The sequence below is a fragment of the Apodemus sylvaticus genome, chromosome 8, assembly GCF_947179515.1.
Source record: "Apodemus sylvaticus chromosome 8, mApoSyl1.1, whole genome shotgun sequence".
Classification (NCBI taxonomy): domain Eukaryota; kingdom Metazoa; phylum Chordata; class Mammalia; order Rodentia; family Muridae; genus Apodemus; species Apodemus sylvaticus.
Window position 1 is genome coordinate 831702 of NC_067479.1, and position 16608 is coordinate 848309.

The window sequence follows — 16608 nt, forward strand, 5'->3', positions numbered from 1 at the left end:
AGATTCAAATCCATTGTTTTTAACCAAAAGAAATGAATATGATTTACTCTGTAGTTCCCCCATTCCAAAAAAAAGGGATTTTAAAGTTCTATTTTATTGGATGCTGTCAGAAATACTTGTAAACTATATTATGATGCATTCTTATAAATAAGCATGAAATAATATTATTTATTTCAAAACAAGAGCAACACAAGGATATAAAATTATCTGTGAAATGTTTGTGATATTTATAATAATACTAAAGCTTTGCACTGCTCACTGTTGAATGAAGATGGTGGCAAGAGCTTAAATCTGTTCAACACATCTTTCCAAAACTGTTGGGTGGTTTTTAGTCAGGGAAGGGTTTTACTGTTAATCTTCAAGAGTTTCAATAGGGTTCAAAACCATAAAATTGGGTAATTATTTCCAGCTACTATTAACTAATATGATGTCTGGTCTCACCTTGTCACACTCCAATAGCTCTGGTGCCATCTCATTATCATAACTTTGAGATTTTAGTCTGTTCCTCAGTAGTATAAATTTGTGACTCTGTAACACTAATCTACTTACAACTACAACTAATGTTACTTCTTGTAACAACTGTATACTTACTGTTACAATATTGCAAAGTTATTTCTGTGAAAATAATGTAAATACATTATCTTAAATAGCTTTATAAACTTTATCAGGGATAGATAATGTTACAATGATATGGTATGTGGTTAGACCATGATTGAATTGGGCTTTGAAAGTACTGCATGGTTCATTTTTTTGTTGGATTTTTATGATTTGATACAGGATCTTGTTTTGTAGGTGTTGCTGTCCTGGAACTCACTATGCTCAGGCTGTCCTCAAACCCACAGAAATCCTCCTGCCTCATCTTTCTGAATGTTCAAATTAAAAGAATGAACTACCAGGCCTGGCTTACATTTTTGATTTCCTTATTAAAGGAGATATATTCTTGCATATATATTTGCACAAATTACTGACTCTCTGAATTCATTTGATACTGAAAATTATGTATTAAGAGAGCTTCTGCATGCAGGAGGACTCAGCTCCAGCTACCCCTCAGTATGAGGGTTGCCTCCTCATAGAAATCCATGCAGAACAAGTGAACACTGGAAGTGTCTGCTCTGTACTTTAACTCTCTTCTCTTCTTTTCTCCCAATAGGAACTTTTTACCCCTGAATGCAAGTTTAAAGAGTCTGTTTTTGAAAACTATTATGTAATCTACTCATCCATGCTGTACAGGCAACAGGAGTCTGGCAGAGCCTGGTTTTTGGGATTAAATAAGGAAGGGCAAGTTATGAAAGGAAACAGAGTAAAGAAAACCAAACCAGCAGCTCATTTTCTACCCAAGCCATTGGAAGGTGAGTACATTAGATGCACTCTTGAGTGCTGCTGCAGACTTTAATTTCCACATGGATATATCTGGCATGGCCATGGAAACTGATAGAAATGTTCTTTGTTGGAATGGTGTTCACACAGATTTCTCCTTATGCTGCTTTGCTAAGCTTCATGGAGTCACCAGGTGCAGGTTTGTGGTAGAACATGTGCTTAATGTGTATAAGAGGAAGGATTTTTAGTCCTGGGCACAAAAAAGGGGGGGAAGAAGAAAAGAAAATATGCTTTCCTTTTATATACTTGACTGTGTGTATGTTCTGCCTGCATAGATACATGTGTGCATGCGTGTGTGAACTTGCTCATGTATGCATATGTGTAGCAGAAAACTTTCAATGTCACAAATCCTTATTATCCCAAGTACAAAGTACTACATGACTCTTAATTATTTGAAAAATAAAAATCTATGTTCTTATGAATACATAATGATACATGTATAAGAAAAAATATTTTCACATGGAACTTTACAAATTGGCCTAATTTCAGAATATCTAGGTAAAATTTCTTTTGAATTATTATAATTCTTGAAGATAACCTTTAAAGAACTCTATAAAGATCCATGCCACATAAACAATTTTCCTTTTATTAAATTATCTCCTTGTATTAAAGGAACTTACCTACTTTCAACTCTAAATAATAGCTACTTCATGTTTATTTTGATCAAATCCTAAGGCACAGGCTACCATGTTCTATCAATTAATTAAAAAAATATAAATATATGTACCTTGATCATTAATGATTCTGCCAAAGGGTTATTTACTGTTATTATGTTAAAATTTAGAGCTGAAAAAATTTCCTTAAGGCTATTTCTGAAGAAGTGGAATGGGGAAAATAATAAAAATAATAAAAGCTTACAAAGGTGGCCAGGTTTCCTGGGATAAAAGGAAAGGCTACCAGGTCCCTATAGAGACTGGCATGGTACTGGCAGGAATTTCTTGAAGGCTGTAGCCAGCTAATCTATTGAAAATTTCAGTTTGTTCTTCAGAATTAATGCTTTGGCATTCCTCAGTATTACCTCCTATCACTGAGCTGACCCCAGCCTTGCTCTTGTAGGTAGGTCAGGCTTGAGACATATAATAAATATTATGAGAGCCACAGGAAATATTAGAGGTTCTCCTGCTTTGGCATAAACAATTTAATCATAAATAAATCCTCTTTCTCGGTATTCCAGCTCTAAGCTAAACTGTTGTGTGAGTATGGTGTGTACATATAAAGAGAGAAAAGTACTATTTTATCATGTTTTAAAATAATTCCTAGACAGAGGTGCTCTAACCAAAACAAGGTGGTATGCTTTATACTTTTAAAACGCTACTTTGAGACATAATGCTTAACAGTGAAGATTATAAAAGAGATATGATTTTAAACATTACAAGCACCAGTAGGGTACAAAATATAACTTAAAGCTTTAGGACTAGTACAGACATTTCCACAGAACTACAATTTCTTATGGATACTCTGGGCAGTCATATCTCCCACTCAGCTTTTTTTTTTAAATTATATATTTTTATTTTCTATATTCTTTGTTTACATTCCAAATGATTTCCCCTTTCCCAGTTCTCCCTTCCCCATATGTCCCATAAACCTCTCCACTCATTCTCCAATCCCATCTCTCCTTTTTCTCTGTCCTGGTACTCCCCTCCAATGCTAGATAAAGCCTTTCCAGGATCAGGACACTCTCCTTACTTCTTCATTTGTTATGCTAATTGTGCCTTGGGTATTCAGAGCTTCTAGGCTTATTAATATCCACTTATCAGAGATTGCATTTCATATGTATTCTTTTGTGATTGGGCTGCCTCACTTAGTATGATATTTTCCAGATCCAACCATTTGCCTAAAAATTTCGTGAATTCATTGTTTTTAATTGCTGAGTAGTATTCCATTGTGTAAATATACCACATTTTCTGTATCCATTCTGCCATTGAGGGACATCTGGGTTCTTTCCAGCTTCTGGCTATTATAAAAAAGGCTGATATGAACATAATGGAGCATGTGTCTTTATTGTATGTCGGGGAATCCTTTGGGTATACGCCAAGGAGAGGTATAGCAGGGTCCTCTGGAAGTATCATGTCCAGTTTTCTGAGGAACCGCTAGACTGATTTCCAAAGTGGTTGTACCATCTTACAGCCCCACCAGCAGTGGAGGAGTGTTCCTCTTTCTCCACATCCTCTCCAACACCTGCTGTCTCCTGAGTTTTTAACCTTAGCCATTCTGACTGGCGTGAGGTGAAATCTCAGGGTTGTTTTGATTTGCATTTCCCTAATGACTAATGATGTTGAACATTTCTTAAGGTGCTTCTCGGTCATCCGAATTTCTTCAGGTGAAAATTCTTTGTTTAGATCTGTATCACATTTCTTAATAGGGTTTTTGCTTCCCTGGGGTCTAACTTCTTGAGTTCTTTGTATATATTGGATATTAGCTCTCTATCAGATGCAGGTTTGGTGAAAATCTTTTCCCAATTTGTTGGTTGACGATTTGTCCTTTTGACAGTGTCCTTTGCCTTACAGAAACTTTGTAATTTTATGAGGTCCCATTTGTTAATTCTTGAACTTAGAGCATAAGCTATTGATGTTCTGTTCAGGAACTTTTCCCCTGTGCCCATGTCCTCAAGGGTTTTCCCCAGTTTCATTTCTATTAGTTTCAGTGTGTCTGGTTTTATGTAGAGGTCCTTGATCCATTTGGAGTTGAGTTTAGTACTCAATTCGCAATCTTCTGCATGCTGACTTCCAGTTGAACAAGCACCATTTATTGAAAAGGCTATCTTTTTTCCACTGGATGTTTTCCACTCCTTTGATGAAGATCAAGTGACCATAGGTGTGTAGGTTCATTTCTGGGTCTTCAGTTCTATTCCATTGGTCCACTTGCCTGTCACTGTGCCAATACTGTGCCAATAGTTTTAACACTATTGCTCTGTAGTATTGCTTGAGGTCTGGGATACTGATTCCCCCAGAAGTTCTTTTACTGTTGAGAATAGTTTTAGCTATCCTGGGTTTTTTGTTATTCCAGATGAATTTGAGAATTGCTTTTTCTAACTCTGTGAAGAACTGAGTTGGGATTTTGATGGGGATTGGGTTGAATCTGTAGATTGCTTTTGGCAAGATGGCCATTTTGACTATATTAATTCTGCCAATCCACGAGCATGGAAGATTTTTCCATTTTCTGAGGTCTTCTTCGATTTCCTTCTTCAGAGACCTGAAGTTCTTGTCGTATAGATCTTTCACTTGTTTGGTTAGAGTCACACCAAGATACTTTATATTGTTTGTGGCTATTGTGAAGAGTGTCATTTCCCTAACTTCCTTCTCAGGCTGCTTATCCTTTGAGTATAGGAAAGCTGATTTTCTTGCCCACTCAGCTTTATTTAGGGGTTATGGGCTTGTTTAGATGGATTATCTGATCCTGATTTAATTTTGGTATTTTGTATCTGTCTAGAAAATTGTCCATTTCATCCAGTTTTCCAATTTTGATGAATATAGGCTTTTGTAGTAGAAACTGATGATTTTTTCAAATTTCCTCAGTTTCTATTGTTATATCTCCCCTTTCATTTCTGATTTTGTTAATTTGGATACTGTCTCCATGCTTTCTGGTTAGTCTGGCTAAGGGTTTATCTATCTTGTTGATTTTCGCAAAGAGCCAGCTCCTGGTTTTGTTGATTCTTTGTATAGTTCCTTCTGTTTCTACTTGGTTGATTTTAGCCTTGAATTTGATTATTGCCTCCTGTCTACTCCTCTTGGGTATATTTGCTTCTTTTTGTTCTAAAGCTTTCAGATGTGCTGTCAAGCTTCAACTGCATGCTTTCTTCAGTTTTATTTTATTTTATTTTTTGAGGCTCTCAGAGCTGAGTTTTCCTCTTAGCACTGCTTTCATTGTGTCCCATAAGTTTGGGTATGTTGTGACTTCATTTTCATTAAATTCGAAAGTCTTTAATTTCTTTATTTCTTCCTTGACCCAGTTATCATTGAGTAGGGCATTGTTTAGCTTCCATGTATATGTGGGCTTTCTTTTGTTTCTGTTGCTATTGAAGACCAATAAACAGACATTGACTAACAGACTGGATATGTAAATAGAAGCCAGAATTTTACTGCATACAGGAAACACATCTCAGTGTCAAAGACAGACATTACCTCAGAGCAAAGTGATAGAAAACAATTTTCCAAGCAAAGGTCCCTAGAAACAAGCTGGAGTAGCCATCCTAATATCGAATAAAATCAACTTTCAACCTAAAGTTATCAAAAAGGATGAGGAAGAATACTTCATACTCATCAAAGGAAGAACCTACCAAGAAGAACTCTCAATTCTGAACATCTTTGCTCCAAATACAAGGGCACCTACATTCATAAAAGAAACTTTACTAAAGCTCAAAGCACACATTGTACCTTACAAAATAATAGTGGGAGAATTCAATACCCCACTCCCATCAATGGACAGATCATGAAAACACAAACTAAACAGAGACACATTGAAATTAACAGAAGTTATGGGCCAAATGGATTTAACAGATATCTATAGAAACATTTCATCCTAAAACAAAAGAACATACCTTCTTCTCAGTACTTCATTGCACTTTCTCCAAAACAGACCATATAATTGGTCACAAAATAGGCCTCAACAGATACAAGAATATTGTAATAATCCCATGCAACCACAGACTACCACATCTACAGATCACCACAGACTAAAAATAGATTTTTAATACAATATATTCTGATTATTGTTTCTCTTCTCCCAACTCCTCCAGATAGTCCCCACTTTCCTACTCACACATGTCCATACAATTTCTTTCTCTCTATCATAAGGGGAAAAACAGTTATTTAAAATAATAAAATTATATAAAAAAATAAACCAAAATAGGAAACAAACAAACATTAAAAAAGCCAAAGAAAGAGCTCAAGATAAACATACAGATACAGAGACCCACACATTTACACACACACAAATCCCTTAAAAATACAACCAGAAACCAGCACATATATACAAAAGATGTTTTTTAAGGAGACAAAACAGAGAAAAGCCTAAAGCCCTGAAAAAGCATTATGAGACAAAGAACCTTTAATAAATACCATTGAGTTTGTTTTGTGCTCACCATCTGCTGCTGAGCATGAGATTAAGCCTTAAGAGTGGTTTGTATGGCCAGTGAGACTTGATTGGCAAAAACTAATTTTTTGTTTGTGAGGGCTTATCAATTGGACACAGCTTCCTGGGTTAGGGACTGGCAACTTTTACATACTTTCCAAGTCATTTATCTCAGTGTACATTTACTTTAGTAAGTATACTAAGAAAAACCATGAGATACATTGAGGCAGATGCAAGACCCTTCCATGGCACTTGTGGAACTGATCCTGATTCCACCTAGGTTCTTCTCTGAAACTTCTGAGCTTTCAAAACCCAAGCATCTTATTGGCCAGTTCGGCTGTAATTATATTTCTAGTGGCAAATGACTTTATGTTAACTAATTTTTCCAAATGTTAGATACTCTTAAATACTCTCTCCCAGGACTCTGTAAAAGTATTTTCTAAAAATGTGACATGAAGCATGGTTCTCATATCACCAGGCACCACTCAGCCAGTTCCTCAAAATTTTCTCAGGCATTAGTCTCAGTTGCTGTTACTGTTTTATACCTCCATCCTACTAATTATTTAATTTTTAAATAATGAATCAAAAATAGATATAAATATATCAGTGCCACACAGTTGCTTTCAGTTTTGTAAAAGCTTTTACTGTGATAGTGGGAAAGGAATAGAAACAATTTTTCGTAGAAGGCTATGGTTTTAGCAAAAGGAAGCCTTTATTACTAATGCTGTGTGTAGCTTTCAAGTGGAACCCAGCATTACTGTATGTCTTTTAAGCCACTGGAGAGAAAAATAGCTTAGTGATCTCAGGTGAAAATAGAATTAAGTCAAATGCTTTTGCTCCTGGAGAGAGGTGTGCACATACATGCTGATGCATGCTTAAATATTATGTGTGCTTTGCTTTATAGGTCTACAAAGAGGCCATAGCTTTTATTTAAACTTTCCTGAACAAAAAAAATCTAAGTTCATGCATATGCATGTATTTTATTGTATGAATTAGAGAATGCATTGGAAATGATGTCTTAACTTAGGGATTGGGAAAAGCTGCCTTAAACCTGCTGTCCTGTTATCACTGGTATTGAGTTCATTTTCAGAAAACAGACCCAAACTGGCTGAGGTCTGTGCAAAAAGTGATGTGTCATTCTTGCATGGTAACAATAAACCTCTTCCTTTCCTCTCCCTTTCTTTACATCCCCAGTTGCCATGTACCGAGAACCATCTTTGCATGATGTTGGTGAAACAGTCCCGAAAGCTGGGGTGACACCAAGCAAAAGTACAAGTGCATCTGCAATAATGAATGGAGGCAAACCAGTCAACAAGTGCAAGACCACATAGCCAGATCCTCAGGTGTCCTGACTTACTTGTCCCGAGCACAGTGGAACGATTTATCCTTACTAGACATTCCTGCTCCTGTGGCAGAATAGCCCCAGCAAGCAAGCTGATGCTTGTCCTATGCTGTCTCAGACCTCCTTCATTGCAAGTGGATAAATCTCAACCTGTGGTCCCCCTACACCCAGAAGACACCACCTGGACAAACCAGCTAAACTCAGACCATGGAATGCCCTACCAGATATGGAATGCCTTTTTAATATCTTTTCTGTGACTGTGACACTTCATGTGAATGACATACTTCACAAGTACACTCAATACCTTGCCTGCTATCAGCTACCCATAATCCTTTTTGAGTCCTGTTTCAGCGAAATCCATGTGTTTAAGTTCAATTTTGTAGCACACAAATAATATTGAGTAATTTCTAGTTAGATGCTGTAAACCTGTGCTATCATGGATTTCTCTTCTTTCCATTTTTACAGGGCTGCTCGCTCCACTGTCTGTGACCTTTAGCAGGGATTGTGTTCCTCTGAATCTTTAATGTTGCAGTTGGTTTGCTTAGGAGAACAATTAGGGAATCAGGAAGCCTTCTAAACCTATTACTACAAATAGTATCTATAGAGATTAAGATTGTTGTCTTTGGCTCACATTATCAATTAAACACACATATATGCTCTGTCTAGTAGGAGACGCTGTGCTCCAGAGGTAGGCATTGTCTGAGTGGAACAAGGGTCAAACACAATCCATGGAAGGCTCTCTATGATAGGTGTTTGGCATTCCCTCTTAGTTTATTTATGTGTGTGTGTTTTATACATATCACAAGCTTACTGGTAATGGTAACATTTGCCTTGCCCAGCGAGCAAGACCCACTTAGTTTTTGAGAAAGTGGGTCCAAAGAATTCTGTAGGCCTTGTAGGCCTGATTAAGTTTCATTTTATTTTCATCGATTAATCCTTATTATTGGGAAAAAAGAATAAAAACCCAAATCATTACAACTATAAGAAATATGCTACCTAAATCCATTTCTGGCCGACTCCTTCCTATTTTTAATGAAGATAACTCAGTGCCACACCTGATTTAGGCTGTATTACAGTTATCCTCATCCTCAGCCAAGCATGGGCAAGGCGGCTGTTGTGTTCTCTCCTGCAGCAGCAATGCACACGTTAGTATAAATTAGACTTCAACATTTTTGGCATTTAATGACAAGTTTTAAAACTGGACATATTAGAGGTTTTGTTTTCTCTTTTGTATTGGGTTTTATTTGTTTTGCTTTTGTTTTAATTTAGTTTAGTTTTGTTTTGTTTTTAATCTCAACATAGGGCCTGGTATCCTGGATGCCATCAGTATATACCTTTAACTCAGCTTTGTGAGGCCCAGCAGGCTGGGTTAGAGATGATTTGTCAAGATTTCAGAATACGGTTTGTTGAGTACCCTAAATAAAATTAAAGACAACCCAACACACTCCAGTATTAGGGATTTGGGCCGTTTGATTTATTTAATTTTTGTTTTATTGCTTTAATTTCATTTTGAATTGAATTCTGTAGAATTCCAAGTATAGGGATACTTAGAAAGGCTGTGAATTGCTGGAGATACACCTTGAAGATTTCATGCAAAATGTTCAATAACAGATATAAAAAGCTTCAAAATGTTTAGTACTAAACTGTTTGGAAAAATATTTGTTAACTGTATGTACACTTAATAAAATTTCATGTTTTCTTCTCAGAAGAGTTCATTGAGACCAAAGTGAACCTCTTTTATAGAAAACAATTGATGTGGGATCAATGTACTGACCTCTTGTTATTATTTCCATGTGGCAGGATGACCCACTTGCCATTGCCTCCATCAACACTGTACTTACTGGAAAATTATTTTCTCATTGCTTTCAATCTCCATGACAGTCTTTGCCCAGTATAGAAAAATTTTGGCCTGCTTAGCTAATTAAAGATTCAGTATAAATTTAAGTGTTTATGCTCATTTCATTTTCATACTAGATTCCATTTTAATAAATAAACATTAGCAAATTCTTTGAGTAGATTTATTGTCAATAATGCTAAATTGCAAATACAAAAAATGGGTCCTTTGACCACTCCTGATTTGGTGTTATGCATAATTACATAAAACTCATTAGTTGATTATTTAAGGAAGACATACATTCATAGTATGTGGTGAAATATGACTAACTTGTAATTCCTATTAGTTGAGTTTATAGACACAGCTTATACCCCTCCACATGCACACACATCCCAAAACAGCCTACCTTTCTGATTTTGATAATCAACACTACTTGAGATTTCTCTTCTCAAGACCTATTTAGTGGTTAAAATTGAGGCAAGATTTATTTTTGTAAATGACTAAGATTTATGTTAATGTTTCCTTCTGTTTTGTTTCCCAAGAGTTGTCTATAAGAGCATTTATTACTGTAAGTAGGTATTCAAGTGGTTTATTATAATATATGTCTAGACACATTGCAGTGGGGTCCACGTTATCTTTGATTTAGTTAGACCATTTCCTTTGTGTCTGGTCTTACCTGTTGCATGGGAAGAGGAAAGCACCAAATGATCTGCATGTACTAGAACTCATGTATCCAGAAGTGCTGGTATGTATTATTCAATTTACATACAGAGAGATTGTCTGTATTGTACAATTTGTGTTTCTTATCATTTGTTGTGTTCATAGCTATGACATATCAAATCAAATACTTATATGAAGGCATATGGAAACCATAAGATAATTTTGTGTAACATACTAGCATTGTATCACCCCAAATATAGAGAACTCTCATGTAAATAAGTTGATAAACTCAATTTTCCCCTTTACCATGCCAAAGAAAATTTTAGCTCCTTGATGATACCTCTCTTGCTACTTTTCTGGAACAAGGTCATCATTCCTTCCCTCAGAAATTAAGTTTGCTATCATTAAATGCAGTCTGTCTTCACTGATGTTCTGTATAGTAAATCTGATGGAACACATTTGTATTTAAAGACTTTGTATTTTATATATTCCTGTATATATGTTCATTGTACCAAGTCCTTAGAAAACCCATTCCTTCTGCATGCATATCCAGTAGGGGAGGGTTAGTTCTATCACCTTCTTATGGTATCTGATTGCTTTGCTTATCAATCAACAGTGCTCAATGTTCGTCCTTTGCATAATTCAAGTATCACCATTTTTATTTTCAAATAAGTTTGGAACTTAAAAAATTTTTACTACTTTCTTTGGAAATAGTTATGAAACACACACAAACAGTTTATTCTGTGTGAAAAGCAAAGGTAATTGAGCACTTTCCCATTATTCTGGAGAATATAGAGTCTTGCTTTACGTGTTTGCTTGTTGTGGGTACTTTGGGTGAGAAATAGATCCATAATGGATACCACAACTTTTTCTTTAGTGTTTCTAATTATTGGCTTTTTAGAAAGTAAGCAAAATATATCATATCTGAACACTTAATTAATGATTCAACTACTAAACCATCGTTTTATCACTCTCTAGAGTGACCAATATCAGATTTGTTTCTTTAAGCAAAAACTAAAATATCACAACCACAAATCTTTTGTTGTTTCTAAAAGTGAATATGTATTACTTTGTTAATTTTTTCCAAACATTACACATATCATATGTGTTTGTTATTTCTCAATGAAGGCTAGTGAGACTAAACTGACCAAATTTCAAACTGGAAGAAACAGAAAATAGTAGGAAATGATTTTTTATTTTATTTTAGGAAAATACTTTATCCTAGGGGAACAACTAGGTCAAATTTCTAAGTATTTTCTGAAGCACAGGCTTAGTCAAAATGTAAATTGTGTTGTTCTGGGTTAGGAGACATAGGTAATTAAGAGTTTTACAAAATGACACACAAGACTGAGGAAGTATCTGGAATACTGAGTAGCTTTCAAAAAAGTTGTGACATAAGAATACACTGTATTTTTTCTTTGTTCTAGGTTCTCATTTAGTGCAATTCTGATATTTACTGGTGAGCTAATAGAGATAAGTCACTTCTTCCCTGGTGCTTCTAGAATCTAGATGAACTCAGGATTCCTGAAAGTCAGTAAGAACAATGGTTCGCTTCCTAAATTTAGAACTTTTGTTGGTGTTTATAAGTCTCCTGGAGGAATTCTTCAGTTATGATTTGCTAAGTAAGCCGAGTAAAGATCATCAAAATTGATGAAATTAATGTCTCCTTTTCAATTATTATGTATCCCAGTGTAATTTTTGAAAACCACAAATAAGCCAAAGAGATTTGTTTATTTTCTTCTACTTATTAAAATTTTGTCCATGCTTGGCAGTGTCAAAAGAGCAGTTTCTATCTTGGAGTCAAAGTATAGAAACATTTAGAAACATTTAGATGGGATATAGCTTATATTTTTGCCTATCACCATGTGTTTTGGTTTCTTCTTCTTCTTCTTCTTCTTCTTCTTCTTCTTCTTCTTCTTCTTCTTCTTCTTCTTCTTCTTCTTCTTCTTCTTCTTCTTCTTCTTCTTCTTCTTCTTCTTCTTCTTCTTCTTCTTCTTCTTCTTCTTCTTCTTCTTCTTCTTCTTCTTCTTCTTCTTCTTCTTCTTCTTCTTTTCTTCTTCTCTTCTTCTTCTTCTTCTTCTTCTTCTTCTTCTTCTTCTTCTTCTTCTTCTTCTTCTTCTTCTTCTTCTTTTACTTTAAAAGTGTGTGAAAGCTATCACTTTTATATAGATATATTGATGTTGACATGGCTAGGGCCAAATACAGATAGACAGACAGACACACAAATATTAGCAAATAAAATTAATCTTTTTTTAAAAATCTGTTTTCCAAGAAACAGAACTAATTAGAGTTTAAGTTACTGTAGGCAAATACTACAACTTTCTTCCATAGTCTGTAACAATGTACCCCTGAACATGGTGAACCATAACATATTTTCATGCTGTCCAAAATTCAGGACATAGCACACTTTGATCTTCATTGAAAATTCATTTCTCCTATGTATAAACTCTATCCTGAGAACACTTAAATGGTCAGGATATTTCAATACTTTTTCTTATGAAAATATAAGAAAAGTAACACATACTTTTATGATAGATACTATTTATAGAAATGATAAAAACTAGAGAGGAAATTATAACAATAAAAAGAAGTGCTTAATGAAAAGGGCCATAAGGAATTTAAAGTAATTCCAGGAAAGCAAAGTCTGGCAAACTACCACACAGAGTTGTGATTAAAGCAAGCCCACAATCTGCTTCTGTATGGCCTGAGAGTTCAGGATAGATTTTATTTATTTGCTAAAGTTTTAAAATATTAGAGAGTTAAAAGAGGTGATGCCCTCAGTGGTTTCTCCAATAGGCATTGTCCAGATCTTTGTAGAAGATTGAGACCTATACTAAGAAAAGCTGAAGGCAATTGTACCATGATGGGAAGATCAGTGACTCTTAATGTTTGGAAGTCACCAAACACATCATCAGAACTTGTATTGAATTATTATAATTGTTTTTTTCTAGTTTAAAATGTATTTAGAGAGATGGAAAATATAGAGAAAAAAAAGAATGCAGTCGTCCATACTATAGCTTAACTCCGTATATTTCCTTCATTTTACAAACTAACATTGATTACCAGCTCAGTAAGTAATAGATATACAGCCAGTATGGCTGGGCCCCCTAATCTCAGGATAGAGGCAACAATTTTATAAATATGTTAAATTCTGAGAACCTTATTATTATTATAAAACCAGCACCAGTAAAACTGACCCTTCAAATACTTCTCAGTATTTAGCTTTTAAGTAACACAGTGGAGGTGTGTTTTCTTTACATTTGAAGACTTGACTGATAAAGTCCAAGCCATGATTCTAAAACATTTACATTATTAATATAAAATTTGCAAGTAAAATTTCATCTTAAAACAAGACAGAAATGATTTTGCTATGTTATTTTGGATTTTACAAATAATTCACATTTAGGGAAAAGGTATTTTTTTAGCTCCAAATAATGGTTGATTCAACTATGTGTATAAGTAGATCTAACTGTATATATGCAAGAGAACCCCAAATATTGTACATTTTCATAATTCAATGTGAATTTCATACAGAGCAAAATTTCACCAAGAAAATAAACATTTTGTTCGTATCATTGAGTGAATATTTGTAATTTTGATTTAAATCATTTCTAGAATTTTGGGGTCCTTCTGAACTTGTAAAATCGATGTCATCATTGTTGACCCCACCATTTCTTTGAAGAGAAGAGAGCCATTTAAAGGAAATGAATGCAATATGAAGAGCCTCATGTTTCTAACTAAACACTGTCTTCTTCAGAGGATAAATTACATGAAGTTATTTAAATATGAAAAATTAGATTTCTTGTACATGTAACCCATGCATAGTCTTAAAAACAAGATCTGCTAGTTCTTGGGATCTAAAGTAGTTTTTCCAAATCATTCCTTTATGTCGTATTTGTTTTCCATGAGTAAATAGATATTGACACAGAATATAAACAAAGTATGTCATTATTTATTAAAATGTCAAATTGTGCATTTTTCATTTCTTCCTGTAAGAGATTCTTATGAGTTTAAATCCTTGTGATCTGGTAAGCACCCAACCCATCATCACACCCCCTGTGTGTCTGTCATTATCATCCCATATACAAATTCAGAGTCATATGGAATCCTGGAAAAATCTGACTGGTTGGTTTATGTGAGAATAAATATTATTCTTATATTCTGATACAGTGTTTCTGGTGTTTAGATGTGGACTACTAAATACCAGGTTATTTACCATCTTTCTACTACATCTTGGTAAATGTTGGATGTCAGAAAATGCTTTGTTTGTAAGGGCTTTTCTATGTTCTTTTGGGTGTTCAGCATTGTCTCTGGCCACCACCTCTAATAGTCTTATAATTAAAATACTCCTACCTAAAAAGTCTGACAAACAAATTCTCTGTAGACATTGCCAAATGTATTGGGGGGTTGCAAAATTTCCCTCTTCAGTTGTGAAACACTGATGTTAATTTTGGGAGAACAATTCTTTATGGTGTAACTTACATCAATTTGTTAAAGTCATTTGTATTGAAGACCCACACTTTACTAGGGCAGTCAGAAATAGAAAAACACACAAAAGTCTGTCCTAGTGCTATGTAACATGCTTTCTTCTGAATTTCTAAAATGGCCTAGAAATAAGAATCCAGTTGTCGCCCATGGGATCATTAAGGATATTCGGTATCAAGCCAGATTTCACATGCATTTCCATTCCATCCATCCCAGCATTCACAGTTTCCACAGCTACAGATTCCATTCCCTGTAATAAAGTAAACACATAAATCATGATTATGATCAGAATACACCATTAGAATATATAACTATGAACTATAGATGTTCATGAGAAAACCATTTGTCCTCTCTAAAGTGTCTTATCATACAATGATATCATTATATTATTTGGAATCTGAAAGAAATCCATCTTTAAGATCATTAATGGCATCTCTTTTAGGCAGGCCTGAGAGCTGGAAGAAATCCTTGTCTAGTAAGTTGGAAAGAAAGTGATTATCTTATTTAATGTCATGCCAAAAGAGTCATATTTAAGTGAACTAAAAATGTTGGATTAAAAAATATTTTGTGTTACTGAGATTTTTAACAATAGAATATTGAATCAGCTAGAAGTCTAATAAGTGGGCATACATTTTATAATTAAAATAATAACTTCAGGAGAACACATACATACTTAACTTGGTTCAATATTGTTTATGGCTAATTATTAGAACTCAATAGAGTAGATGGCCATTGCACAATTAAATATTTACTATACTCTGTTGTTATCTCTCATCTCTCCCCCCGACACATTCATACATATATCCAGTATACCAACTTGTAGCATGCGAATGCTGCTTTAAATAATACCCCTTCCATGTCTGGACAATATTAAAATGAAATTGTTGTCAAGATAATTCTGTATTTGTATAACTGTCCTTGTGTGAGTTTATATAATAGGTTACCTTGTAGAAAATTTCCAACAATCATATAATCTAGCTTCACTCCTTTGCATTCTTCTAGGGAAAATGTTGGTGTCTATTTACAGATGTTCACTTTTCCTTTCAGAGTTACTATACAGGGCATTGTTTATTTGAGTGTATGGAAGGTACCCTCTCTGCCCTATCTAAAGCAATGTGTGGTGGATGTCATTTTACTCTATTGTCAGTTGTGGCACAAAATTAATGTGGTTCAATACTGCACCTGTGCAAATGAGACCATCATGTTTGTCACAGTCTCGGTCATCACAATCACAAAACTCCCCTGAAATATACCACTCTTCTCCAGAACAAATGCACTTTCCACAATGACAAGAACCTGAAATCACAAAGGGTGTTACTCACTGTCACCAGAGAAAAAATAGGTTTCCGTGAAGAAGAAAGTATCATTGACATGCTGACAATAGTCTTGTAATAACCTATCCTCTAAAGAAAAAAGTTTATTGAATAGCTGCTTCTCAGAGGGGAACTTTACTTACTGTAATACATAAAGGTCATCCAGAAAAGCCTTCATTATAGATGTAGACAGTAGCAATTAGCCTTGACCAAATGTTCCTTGGTCCAGTCTGGTTGAAATGTCAATGAAACAGGATGTGGCTCATCCTTAGAGATGCTCTCTCCAAAAGGTATTAGATGTTTTATTTCTTTCTTTTTCAATTGAATTGCATTTTTAAAGTCCCTGTTCTCTAAAGGAATATAATACTAAATTATATCAAATGAAGATTTATTTTACAATTAAATAATTACTAAATTATTGAGCTAATCATTTTATAGTTTTATTTACTGCTTTTCTGGAAATAGAAACACACAAACTTCATACTGAATGTCTGGGTTAAGTGCTAAAAAATGCAAACTCAATTCCT

The 16608-nt window shown here is 34.7% G+C and overlaps 2 protein-coding genes across 5 annotated transcripts in view; one reads left to right on the forward strand and one right to left on the reverse strand.

Moving 5' to 3' along the window:
- Window positions 1-7778, forward strand: part of Fgf14 (fibroblast growth factor 14) — a 755593-nt gene extending 747815 nt beyond the window's left edge. For all 4 annotated transcript variants that reach the window (XM_052190815.1, XM_052190818.1, XM_052190817.1 and 1 more), the window contains 2 exons: window positions 1151-1349; window positions 7642-7778. In XM_052190815.1, the coding sequence (XP_052046775.1) occupies window positions 1151-1349; window positions 7642-7778 (336 nt within the window). The remainder of the gene's footprint in view (window positions 1-1150; window positions 1350-7641) is intronic.
- Window positions 7779-14182: 6404 nt separating this feature from the next.
- Itgbl1 (integrin subunit beta like 1) overlaps window positions 14183-16608 on the reverse strand; it is a 303574-nt gene continuing 301148 nt past the window's right edge. The window contains exons 10-11 of the mRNA XM_052190786.1: window positions 15951-16064; window positions 14183-15018 (exon numbers count right to left, since the gene is read on the reverse strand). Coding sequence (XP_052046746.1) covers window positions 14927-15018; window positions 15951-16064 — 206 coding nt within the window. The 3' untranslated portion in view covers window positions 14183-14926. The remainder of the gene's footprint in view (window positions 15019-15950; window positions 16065-16608) is intronic.